Source organism: Helianthus annuus, chromosome 11 (assembly GCF_002127325.2).
Source record: "Helianthus annuus cultivar XRQ/B chromosome 11, HanXRQr2.0-SUNRISE, whole genome shotgun sequence".
Lineage (NCBI taxonomy): Eukaryota > Viridiplantae > Streptophyta > Magnoliopsida > Asterales > Asteraceae > Helianthus > Helianthus annuus.
The window spans coordinates 143447948-143460990 of record NC_035443.2 but is presented as its reverse complement, the minus strand read 5'-3'; the positions used below and the strand labels follow the sequence as shown (position 1 = coordinate 143460990).

Below are 13043 nucleotides of genomic sequence, written 5' to 3'. Positions count from 1 at the left end.
AACAACCGGACTTTACCCGGAACACAAAAATATTGTTAAACACATTGTTATTATTTTTCTAAGCTAGTTAGGGTTCCCGAACACCCTAACACACTATATAATTAATAACACATCATAAACCATTAACTAAACACTTGTTACTTAACTCGATCACTAACTAAACTAGTAACCATCCATTGAAAACCAACCCTATACCCCCCCCCCCAAACCGGTCACAAAGGGGTGACCCACCCATTGATTATCTTGTTTATTGTAATAGATTGTGTTGGAGATTAAGGAACACTTTACACAAGGGTTAATGAAGGAAATGGTTTATAAATTAGCACATGGGATTACCACACACATTTCATTCACACAACACCAAACCACACTTGCTCTCTCCTCCTTTCCCTTGTTCGGCCGAGAACCAAGCAACACCCATCACCACCATTCAAGTTTCTTCCAAGCAACCCATCTACATCCAAAGGTGTTAGAGATCCTACAAGTAAGCTTGGTGTGTTCGGAAGCTCAAGGACCGCTCTTGTTTTCTTTTATCCACCACTTTTACGCTTTGAAACTTCCCTAGCCTTGTGCTAGTAGTAAGTGCTTTAAATCATCATCTTGTTCTTATTTTTGGTGGTTAATAGTTGAAAGAATGATAAATATTAAGAAACTCCAAAGAACATAATCAAAGTCTATGAACATAAACTAACTAATGATGAAATAGTGTTAGAATGAGGTTGAAATCATGTTGTTCTTGTGTTGTTATGATTATTGGATGTTGTTTGTTAGTAAAAGTAAGATGGTTCATCACCTAGACTTGCTAGATCATGTTTAAAGACATGAACTAACAAGATGTGAAGGCTAAAGATATGAAGGATGATGAAACCATCCATACATAAGCTTTGGACTTGAATAAATGAAAGCTTTCTTGAAAAATAAAGTTATAAACTTGTAGATCTAAAGATCTATGAGCGGTTTTTCGAAAGAACCAAGTGAAAGGAACAAGTTTTGTTAAAACTTGGATCTTACATACACTTGACATATTTTTAGTGCATAAACAAGTGTAGGAACACTTGTGTAAAAAGAAAATTTCACAAAGAAATATTTTTAGAAATTATGACTAGAAGTTGTGAATATTCAAACTCTTTAAAAATAAAGTTTTTAAGAAACTAATCACATTTTTAAAGGTAACAAGACTTACTAAGTATACTAGTAAGTTACTACATGTTTTTATAAATTTTCCAAGTTCATAAGTTTATGATTTATGCTTATTTTTGTCAAGATTGGTAACTAGAGCTTTGTATGTTGTTGATTGAAAATTTATTGAATGATTTTACAAAAGAAATGATATGCTAGTAAGCATGGACACCTCCATTTACAAAGGAAACTCTGGCGAAATTTTCCTAAAAATCCAACACTTAGAAAATATTTTTCTAGCAAGTGTTATAATTATATTCTTTGACCTTGTTTTCAAAATGAAACTTCGCCATGATTTTATTTACAAAAATACCAAGTGCCGGAGGTGGGTTTTCGCAAATAAAAATGGGTAAATATATATTTAGAATATATATTTTATACTAAGACACTTGTGTGATTATTTGTATATTTTGTGAACTAGTTATATTATTTTAGGGTAAAATAATATAACTAACAAAATACCATGGAAATTACAACTCCATAATAATACCAAAAATTACAAGGAATAAAATATTTAAGTTACACACGTAATATTGAGAAACCGAACAAGAAAACGTAACTTATGAAATATTCCGGGATATACCATTTCACTATATTTTTGGTAAATATTATTTTGGAAATGAAAGAAGTGAAAATATGATTTCTTAAATATTACTAAGTATATCATATTTTTTTTGACAACGAGAAAATATATTATTTTTGGAAGATAAAAATATATTTTCCTCGTATATTTAGAAGATATATAATTTTTGAGAAAAATATATATTTTCTGGAACAATACATGATTAAACAAAATAAGGTTTATTTATATATATTTAAGTGAGACTTGAAATATATGGATTTGGAAATATATTGGGAATATATTAACATATTTTTATTTGGAATAATACACCGAAATACGACGCCGTTACTTGGCAAGATATACAAATACAAATACGAAAAACACATGTATAAGATACCCCATCCTTGGGAAGGAAATACATACTTGAGAAGTATTAATACAGAAACACTGCATAAACAATTATTCCAAAACTAAATATAATTATTATAACTTGGAATAATATCAGCAACATAACCCAAAAACACAAATACTAAGACAAGGCACGACCTGTTCGTCTAATAAACGTTAGTACACTGTAGGTAGTCGTGTTGGCTGAGGAGACTTGGGTTACACATACTGAAGACGCAATACTGTGAGTTCATGTCCCCCTTTTCTCTTTACTGTTTTCAGTTTTATACTTCAGGGGCGAAATACATGTTACAATTATTACTGACATTACTTACATGGTATGATTAGCTTAAGGAGGGTTTATACTACTTAGATCATGTGAGTGGGTAGGCAGAACTTAAGGCCATTAATCCTCGTTGTAGGACCGAGGGACATGAGTGATAGATCTATTCGGGTGTAGCGAGCCCCACTCCTGAGTCCGCCGAGTGGACCATGTGGTAACTATGTGCCCGACGCACAAAACTGCTAGGTTTGAGTCTTCCTGCATCACTTCACACATATCATTGGCTTTGCAACCCAATGGTGATCTCTTTTTCCTTAATTGCTACATACCAGGGATTTTCATACAAACACATTATAAAGGTTTATACATACTCACTTATACATGAACTCGCTCAACTTTTGTTGATTTTTCAACTTACATGTATTTCAGGAAAACTAAGGGATCTGGCAAGTGTCTGCATTTGTGTCAAGCTGCGTACTAAATAAAGACGTCATCCAGGGTAGTAGGTTCAGGAGGTGTAACCCTTACCTGGACGGGTTACATGTCCTTAAACCATGTTTTTATTCAAGTCTTTTATTGTGCCATATGAACACGTTTTAAATTATGTTATGGTTGTATCTTGTTTTATGAGTCGACATTTTAAAAATGATGTTGTATTGTTATTTCTAAACCTTATTAATGGATGAATATCTCTTGTTTTTATCATATAGCATTGTTATGATTGATTGCTATGGTATTAAGAAGTCACACCAAATAAACCCACGCTTCCGCAAAAGCCAGGGTGTGACAGATGATTCCGCTATCGGTTGGGGTGTGACAATACAACCCATCTCTAGTTTTAAAAGAGGTTTTCCACTCATCCCCGGGTCTCATCCGAATTTGATGATACCCGCTGCGCAAGTCGATTTTCGAGAACACTGTCGATCCGTGTTGCTGATCGAGGAGATTTCTAAACCGGGGAATTGGGAACCTGTACTTTTAATGGCTTTTCACTTATAAGAATTATTAAACGCACTAATTGGCATTTGAGTGAATTACAAGTTTTGTCCTTTATGTTTGTCCCAAATTGCAGGCGTTGTCCTTTGTCATTAAAATTGATGAGTTTTGTCCTTAATGTTTGCAAATCTTGCACGTTATGTCCTTTAGGCCAAACCCAGTTAATTTTTTTTTTGTTAAATCTGGTCACTCAAGGGCATTTTAGTCTTTTTACCTCATTTATTTAATAGTATTTAAAAAATAAAACAAAATAATTAAAAATATTATTATTATTATTTTAACTATATATATATAACCTCCATCACCACCACCCTTCACCACCACCAGCACCCTCCACCGCCACCGCCACCATCCTCCACCGCCACCGCCACCCTCCACCTCCACCTCCACCTCCTCTGCTCACTGCTACTTGCATCAAAAACCCCCAAAAATCAAAAACCTAAATACCAAATCAAAAATCCCCAAAACCAAAAATATCAAAAACCCCCAACAACAATTGATGATCAAGAGAAAAAAATCAATAGCAGCGGTTTCACTCGAATGGATTGCCAACAAGAATTGGTCGGTTGCCGACCAGAGGTCATCATCCAGAATCACCTGCTCATTCACCTAAACAATCGGTCAACACCACCTCCGTTCACCTAAACAAGAATTCAGCACCACCACCACCTGCTCATTCACCTAAACAATCGGTCAACAAGAATTCAGCACCACCACCACCACCTCTGTTCACCACAACCACCACCTCCATTCACCTAAACAATCGGTCAACACTTTACACCCAAAACCCGCACCTCTACTACCACCCATCGGACTGTCGTCCTTCACCACCATCACACCCATCACAACCTTCGATCCACCATCACCAAAAACAAAATAACCAGATCTCATTCTACCAAATTCTTACCCAAATAGCTATTAATCTTCAACAGAGACCTTAGAAAAACAAAGAAATCCAAATCCCTGTATATAATCCAAACGCCCTTTTTGCTAAGATCTGTTATCGTCACATACCCTAAATCGATGATGTTCTTGTTGATCGAGTCCCAAATCGATTGCATCAGGTGACCGGAAATTGCAGGAAGGGTGAAGTTTGGTTGGTTTTGTTCAGGTGGCCGGAAATTGCAGGAGGTGATGGTGGTGGTGGTTGTGGTGGCTGGGAACGAGGAGAGAGATCAACAGAAGGAAAGAGATGAACCACCGCCAGCTTGAATCTGTTACCACCACCGCCGCCCCTAACCACCGCCACACACCAGCTTTATCAGATGTTAGAGAGAGAGAGAAGAGAGAGAGAGTTTATCAGAGAGAGAAGAGAGAGAGAGAGAGAGGAGAGAGAGTTTGTATATATAGTGTTTTACTTTTAAGTTTGTACAAAATGGCCCCTGAATAGAAGTTCTTTACAAAATAACCCCTGTATAGTTGAAATGACAAGAATACCCTCATGTGCATTGCACATGACCAGATTTAACTAAAAAATCTAACTGGGTTTGGCCTAAAGGATATAACGTGCAAGATTTGCAAACATTAAGGACAAAACTCATCAATTTTAAAGACAAAGGACAGCGCCTGCAATTTGGGATAAACATAAAGGACAAAACTTGTAATTTACTCTTGGCATTTTATATCAAACACATAAAAAATTGGAGAAAATAATATTTGTATTATTTAGAAAGTACATAGCAAAAACAAAAAAAAATAAATAGATAAAAGAACAAAAAATTAAAACTCCTGGTCAGGAGGGATTCTGTCTAAGAAGTATCCATCACTCCTTTCGTCTTCTTCTGATTCTTCTTCCAATTTCTCATCCAAGTCATCACTTTCACTTTCATTGGCTTTTTGTTCTTGAAGATTTTGAAGCCTCCATTTGAACATGTTATGCATCAACTCCAATTTCGCGTTCATGTCTGTGTTCAAACATGTTATGTTGTTTAACTCCTCCAATTTCGCGTTCATGTCTGCTAGTCGTCACAAATACTCTTTATTACATTTATTTTTGCAATGAGAACACGAATATTTTTAAATGGATACAACATATTTAGAATTGCTCTTTATTAAATTACTTGCAGTGATAACGCGAATATTTCGAAATGAATACAACAATGAGAGACGAATAGTTTGAAATGGATACAACATATAATTGCTCTTTATTAAATTAGTTGTAGTGATAACGCGAATATTTCTAAATGAATACAACATATCTATAGTAGTCGCAAAATCGTAAAACATGAAAAGAAGACATGCACACTAATACCTCGTTTTGGATGAATTTTTTAAACTTGCGAGTCTAAACATACCCTCTTAAATGCCTGGCGCACCCATCTTTGAGATAAAGTAGAGAGGTGATGTGATATATTTAGTAAGAGCGAAAAGGTTACATTAAGAAAAGTCTCTTCGAAGGATGTACGTAGCGTAACCTTCTGTAAAGTTGCATTATAATTCAACCTAACAAGGGCGTTTTAATGAATTTATAAACCAGGCTATTTAGACTTTGTTAATCCACGTTGGAATTTCAGCTGTCTAGCACACTATATTATGTTTTGTAATCCAACGCTAAACAAACTTACTACTAAAATTGATCTTTTAATAATAAAATTAATCAACCGATACATGGTCGGTGACTCGATTCAGGCTTTGGTGTCATCCGGGTTAAAAAAAAAAGTTTACATAGTAATATTGATTAACCTTAAGAGTAACGTATTTGTCTGTCAATTGTCAATTAAAAAAAGAAATAAAATATTTGAGTTCTACAAACAAAACTTTAAAAAACCAGGTACCTAAAACAAGTGTCAAAAAACCAGCAACTTAAAAGCCGAATAAACCTAGTTCACTAGCCTTCTCCTTCTCAAAAGTCTCGAAGTATTGATAAATGATGGTAACCGCAAGCAGAATTCCAGTTCCAGAACCGATCGCACCCATGAAATCTGCTAAAACAGTCAACGCACCAATGCACATTCCTCCAAACGCAGCTGCGGTCGGGATGTATCGATTCAGTTCCTTCTGAAGGTTTGAGTCTCGATGTCCAGGCATCACCATTTGTTGCTCCTGCAAAGATCACGAGTTCCCAAATAGATTAATAACTTTAAAATACGACAAGAAAACACACCCTTGCTTGCCCCAACAACCCCTAATTGAGGTTACCTTGAGTTGCTTGGCCACATCTCGGGCAGATGATCCAGAAACTTCAATCCACGTTTTCGAGAATAGTGCACACGCGGTTAGCATGAACACCAAGTAGAAAAGAGCATGGAACGGGTTGGCTGCCATATCCGCCAAGCTGATGCAACAATAATTAAACAAAAGAAAAAAAAAAAGCATTAACTAAACAAGCCAAAACTAGTTTGTTTGAAAATCATAAAGGTGCGTCGGTGCGCATCTCTACCTTGATGGTGCAGTCACATAGTAAGCAATGCCACCAACCGGTACAGATTGGCCTGAGTATTCGGACTCCTTCCACTTTCCCAATAGATCAACCAAGAAATTCCCGCTGTATTTCCTGTGTAGCAACTGCAGCATCGAATAACAATATAAGCAATCTTCATCCAATACATGTATTACTAATTCAAGTTTTTTTTCCAAGAGGGTGGTGGTGGAAAAAATATTTACCAAAATGGATGATTTGAAACATATTTACCAAAATGGGTATTTTTCTTTTTAAGTTTTTTTCCCAAAATGGTGGTGGTGGAAATTTTTTTTTTACCAAAAACAGATGATTTAGAAAAATATTTATCAAAATGAGTGTTTTAATTATTTCTTTTTTTAACTAAAATATTGTATTTTTTGCTTTTGCTTTTATTTTCAATATCACGTTATTTGCCAAACAACTCAGTATGCTTTTTATTTTATTTCTTTTCTTTCTTCTTATTTAATGTTTTTCTTTTATTCCCTTTATATTTATGTAAGATAAATAAATTTAATATAAGGTTTACTCCTGTAATTTCTGGATCATAAACAAGAGTATGAATTGATAATCATGTACACAGGCAAAATAGTAAGTGAAATATTACCTCAAAAAAATAAATAAAAACAGTAGGTGAGAAGTATTTCTCAGCAATTTCAATTTGTTTTAACAAAGTTCGATCATAAAATAAGAAAAAATATAATAAGATAGCTATATATATATATAATAATGATGAGTCGATCGAAGAAAAAAAAGTATAAATGTGATCATAGGTTGATTGAATTTAAAATAAGAAGATTTATAACAGATTAGTTAAAAAATAAAGAAAATAAAGAAAAACCACCTATTTTGGTAATTCTTTTTCAAATAACCCATTTTGGTAAATACTTTTTCCACCTACACCTATTTGGAAAAAAAAACGCTTACAAATTCTTGTATCCTAATGATTCACACATTCAGACATGATATGGATACCTGAGAAATGAAATAAAGGTTGGATACAAGTGCTGACTGAAGAATAATTGGCATGTTGGAAGTGTAGAACAGCTTGATGGGGTACGAGCCTTGTTGTCCACGAGAGTTCTTTGATCTCACAGGCAAAACAACACGGAAGCCTTGGAAGTAGATGACAATAAGGAATATCAAGACGGTAGCAAGTAGGTTGGTCACGTTAGGAAGATTTTGCCGGTAGAAAGCTTCACGCAACGCCCGAACCTTGTCTGATCTAGTAATCAAGAGATGGAACAAGGCAATAACTGCACCCTCAAATTCAGCACCTCGCCCGCTGTTAATGGTTGTCGGGCTAAATGCTTTCCAGATGATGCTTTCACTGCAAGATTGATCAAAATACTTGTTAGAAAATCAAAAGAGCAAGCAACCGAAAAAAGTTGCAGAAAGCAGACGACTCACTTACCAGATATTAGTGGCTATGAACAATGAAATTCCTGATCCAAGCCCGTATCCTTTCTGGAGAAGTTCGTCTAAACATATAACGATAATTCCGGCAAAACATAGCTGAACAATGATCAAAATAGCATTCCCGACACCGAGTTGACCAACACTGCCGTACATTCCTGATAGAACATAAGCTACGGCCTCACCGACAGCAATCAAGATTCCCAGCAACTTCTGCGCACCATTCCTGAAAAATCATGAGCGTATAAGAAAGGATTTAGATTTTATTAATATATATATTCCAAGACTGCCATGTGCTACTGAATACTAGTGAACTCACAATAGTGCACGGTCCTCACGAACGTTGTTGTCCACTTCAATAATTTTTGACCCAGCCAACAGCTGCATAACCAATCCAGAAGTCACAATGGGAGTAATGCCGAGCTCCATGACAGTCCCACGGTTTGAAGCAAGAATAACACGCATCCAGTAAAATGGGTCCGCACCCGTCGTTGAATGTATGCCATACAAAGGAAGCTGACTGCACACCAGAAAGATGAAAAGAGAAATCACAGTGTAGATGACTTTCTCTCTGAATGGGACCTTCCTGTCTGCGCTCTGCACTTCTGGAAGAAATGCAAGAAACGGTCTGACAAGATGCAATACTCTGAAGCCACCTCCCATAGTAACAAGTCAGCCAAACCTACTGTTCAAGCCATTTGTGTAGTTGCAACCATCAGTATCACATAGCAGGTATTAAAAGAAATTGAAAAACATTACATTTGGTTTCTCAAACTGGTACACCACACACATATCAATATCAGAAACAAATTTCATTTAAAGAATGCATATTTCCACAAGATACAGACAAATACATGCCAATGTGCTTTAAGAAACTCGTATTTGCAAAGGACTAACAGAGTAACTGAAACAAGTAAACAAGGTTTCCACTAGGCCTGTAAACAAACCGAACAGACACGAACACTTTAACGGTCGGATTTTCTTGTCCATGTTTGTTCGTTAAGAAAATGAACACCTTCGTGTTCGTTTATTTTCATTCATTAACATTCTAATTTCTGTTTCTAAATGAACAATTCATGAACATAAATGAGCATAAATGAGCAAACACAAACAGACATAAATGAACTTTTGTATCAAAAATATAAAACATACACGAACGAATTAACATAAATGAACGTAAACAAACGACCATAAATGAATGAACATTGACCGACGTTCACAAACGTAGATGTGAACAAACCAAACACGTGTTCATGTTCATTCGTTTAATTAGACGAACAAAAATTTTCGTTCATGTCCGTTCATACATTAAACAAACAAGCTTCCTGCCGAACAGTTCACGAACGGTTCTGTTTGGTTCGTTTACAAACCTAGTTATTCATTTCCATACAAAATTAACACCTACAGTTTTCTAAAACACAATTCATTCACTAACTTAAGCATCCTAGAATCCTATCACAATTCATTCACTAACTTACGTAGCGTTGACTTTCTGATCCAAATCACACACACAAACTTTAACAGATCTAGATCTAACAAAATCATTTACAAATCCAACATCTCAGCAATAAACCTCAACAATCAGTTATCAGTTATAAAATCAGTTCAGATCGAGCCGTACAGCAGTTGATTTGTAACGTTTTACATCGATTTTCGAGAGGAAACACAGTCGGAGATGATAATTAAGCTTAAAACTTTGAAAATTAGCAGATTGATGAAATAGATCGAAGACTTACAGCGGTTGAATTAGAGGAGATTTGATGAAATTGGTGGAATGAGAACCCTAGGGTTTTATATTGTTATCATTAATGGAGAAAGAACAAAAAGTCTCCGGTTATGGACCATGTAAGTAAGAGAAAATGTTACAAGTAAAGGCCTTTATCTTCAACATAAACCCCAAACTAGTACCTCAGTGTATACCACTAAACCACCATGTCATAGATATTTTGTTTTTCTTTGTTATTTTTCAAATTTGAATTGATACTTACAAATAGAGTCTTGCAATACGTAAACCTAACTAACTCGATCTTTTGACGCTCGTTATACAACTCATATATACTTATACGACTTGTAAATTCTTTTTTACATCATACAACTCGTATACAAATATACAAGTTGTACATAGACACATCACCTAATAGGTTTCTGGGGGTAAGGAGTTTACGTTTTTTTTTTTTTTTTTTTGAGGGAGAGGGAGTTTAGTATTTAAGTATACTAAAAAATAAAAATAAAAACACATTAACTTTCAAAACTGAAAGTATTTTATTACATTTGTATATTTGTTGGTATGTTACACAAGAGGTCTCCTTGATATTATATCATAATAATAATATATGTTTACTACACATGGATTTGAAATCAAAATTTATACACTATCGTATTTTTCAATATGGTAAGACTGCATTTTTATAACAACATGTTTTCATTTGTTCGTATTTTTTAATATGGTAAGGTAAGACTGCATTTTTATAACATGTTTTCATTTGTATTTGAAATGAAATTTATACACTATCGTATTTTTCAATACGGTAAGATCCTGCATTTTTATAACATGTTTTCCTTCCTTTTGTTCAGTTTGTTTACAGAAATAAATTAAGGAGCTGTTTGTTTACCTCTTAATGAGGCTTTTAATGGTTCAGACCTCTTACTGGTTCAGCACTTAATGGTTCAGAGTGTTTGTTTCACGGCAGATGTCTCCTGAATGGTTAAGATTTATACAGAGTCTGAATGGTTAAGACCTCTAATCTGAATTGGTCAGACATTTGCCTCAGAACGGTTAAGCATTATACAGGCTCTTAATGGTTCAGACCTCTTACTGGTTCAGCACTTAATGGTTCAGACCTCTTACTGGTTCAGCACTTAACCATTCAGATGTTGTCAAACAGCCCTTGAACCATCTTTCGATTTAATAAATAAATTAAAACACGCCTTACATTGAATTCACATTCACAATCGTATACAAATGGAAAGTAAACACATGCACTATCATACCATGCATATTTGATAAGTTTGAAAAGTTTTTTTGCATGATTTGTATTGTTGAACCTTTTTTAAGATGTAGGGATGTTCCGACATTTGACTTAACAAGCATGATTTGTATTATTGAACCTTTTTTTAAGATGTAGGGATGTTCCGACATTTGACTTAACAAGGAGGGTGCATTTTGTAAATTCTAAAACCGGACATGTCATGGAGTTTTTATAATTGACACGGCTTCTATCCGATAAGAATAGGCCACGTTGGATTTTCTTCCACTTGTTCCGAATTTGACTAGTGGTATATGAGTTTATGATCTAATCCGGTGATTTGAATACATTGTTGTTGAATCGAATGAGATGGTTGATACTAGGTTTTTATCTGGGATTACTTCACGGGCTCGGGAAACTTAGTTATATTATTAATACGATCACATTACATCAACCATCTCATTCGATTCAACAACAATGTCTTCAAATCACCGGATTAGATCATGAACTCATATTAGAGGACAAACAAAAGCACAACAGGACCACATGAATAATATCATTTCCACTTTTACTTCAATGCACTTACATGATAGGGTGATTTGGGATTTTGTAAAAATCTTTGTTTTTGTACTTCTTTACAAAATAAGATGTTGACCAAATTTCAAACAGATGTTGACCAAAAGTCAATCAGATGTTGACCAATAGTCAAACAGATGTTGAGCTTAAACAGATGTTTGGTTTAAGGCCAAACATCTGTTTATGGTTAAACATATGTTTAAGGTCAAACATCTATTTAAGTCCAAATATCTGATATAGAAGGCGAAACATCTGTTTAAGGCAAAATATCTGTTTAAGGTCAAACATCTGTTTAAGGCCAAACATATGTTTAAGGTCAAACAACTGTTTAAGTCCAAACCTCTGATATAAAAGGCCAAACATCTGTTCAAGGTCAAACATCTGTTTAAACCTGAACAGATGTTTAACTTACTAAGATCTACTGTCTTCTCACACTGTTTTCCTCTTCAAAACACTGTTCAACCTAACATGGGATTCCATTAACTATTGACCAACAGGCAAACAGATGTTCAAACCACTGTTTGTTATTGAACTTTTTTACAAAATTACATAGAATTCAAGAAAATGAAACAATGACTTAATGAACTATAATTTAACACATAATCTAATTGGGCAAAGCAATCTATTATCTCACAATTCTCTGGTTTTTACAACATGAAACACAACATCACCATGCCAAATACAGTCATATATATATCCATCCACTATCCGCAAGAAATATGAAAAAAATGAAGAAGAAGAAGAAGAAGAAATCGGATCTGATTCTGATGAATTCCTGTGCGAAATCGTGTGAAAGATCAGTGCAATCGAGCTCCTACTCTGATACCACTTGTTAGGACCGGTTTGACTCCGAAACGATTGCGTAATCGAACGTGTGACGTGCGGAATCCGTACACGAACGCGAGCTAACACACGAGACGTAATATAAACGTGATTCTATTAACGAATCTGAAAGTGTACAGCACCTGAATCACGTACAATGAACTTTCTCTCTCTAGCTTTCTCTCTCTAGCTCTAGAAACCTCCAAGTTGTGAAAATGACAAAAGCTCAAAAAGTTCTAAACTAGAAGCCCTAGAGTTCTATTTATAGGCCAAGGCATTTAATGAGGAATCTCATTAATTACAATTATGCCACCTTGCCTTTTTTACTAACTAAACTTAAAATAACAATGTAACTCTCGTTTTCTTCGGTTTTCAGCTACGGACTAGATTGACGGAGGCGATAGACAGATAATGCACTAACAGACTCCCCCTTGGATATTGCTGTAGTCAATCTGTAGT

At 35.0% G+C, this 13043-nt stretch overlaps 1 protein-coding gene across 1 annotated transcript; it reads right to left on the bottom strand.

Annotated features, from left to right (window-relative positions):
• Window positions 1–6053: 6053 nt before the first annotated feature.
• Window positions 6054–10105, bottom strand: LOC110890708 (protein transport protein Sec61 subunit alpha). The gene is made up of 7 exons (XM_022138333.2): window positions 9957–10105; window positions 8540–8905; window positions 8219–8446; window positions 7780–8134; window positions 6787–6911; window positions 6546–6681; window positions 6054–6449 (listed from the first exon to the last, which is right to left on the bottom strand). The coding sequence occupies exons 2-7, from the start codon at window positions 8881–8883 to the stop codon at window positions 6210–6212; spliced, it is 1428 nt and encodes a 475-aa protein (XP_021994025.1). The 5' UTR covers window positions 8884–8905; window positions 9957–10105; the 3' UTR covers window positions 6054–6209.
• Between the last annotated feature and the right edge of the window lie 2938 nt (window positions 10106–13043).

What these genes read in the sequence shown, in the direction of transcription:
- LOC110890708 (XM_022138333.2), bottom strand. Translation starts at nt 8,883, where the DNA reads ATGGGAGGTGGCTTCAGAGTATTGCATCTTGTCAGACCGTTTCTTGCA. An exon ending in CGTGAGGACCGTGCACTATT is followed by an intron (nt 8,447 to 8,539) that starts GTGAGTTCACTA and finishes ATGATTTTTCAG; the next exon opens with GAATGGTGCGCAGAAGTTGC. An exon ending in TTCATAGCCACTAATATCTG is followed by an intron (nt 8,135 to 8,218) that starts GTAAGTGAGTCG and finishes TCAATCTTGCAG; the next exon opens with TGAAAGCATCATCTGGAAAG.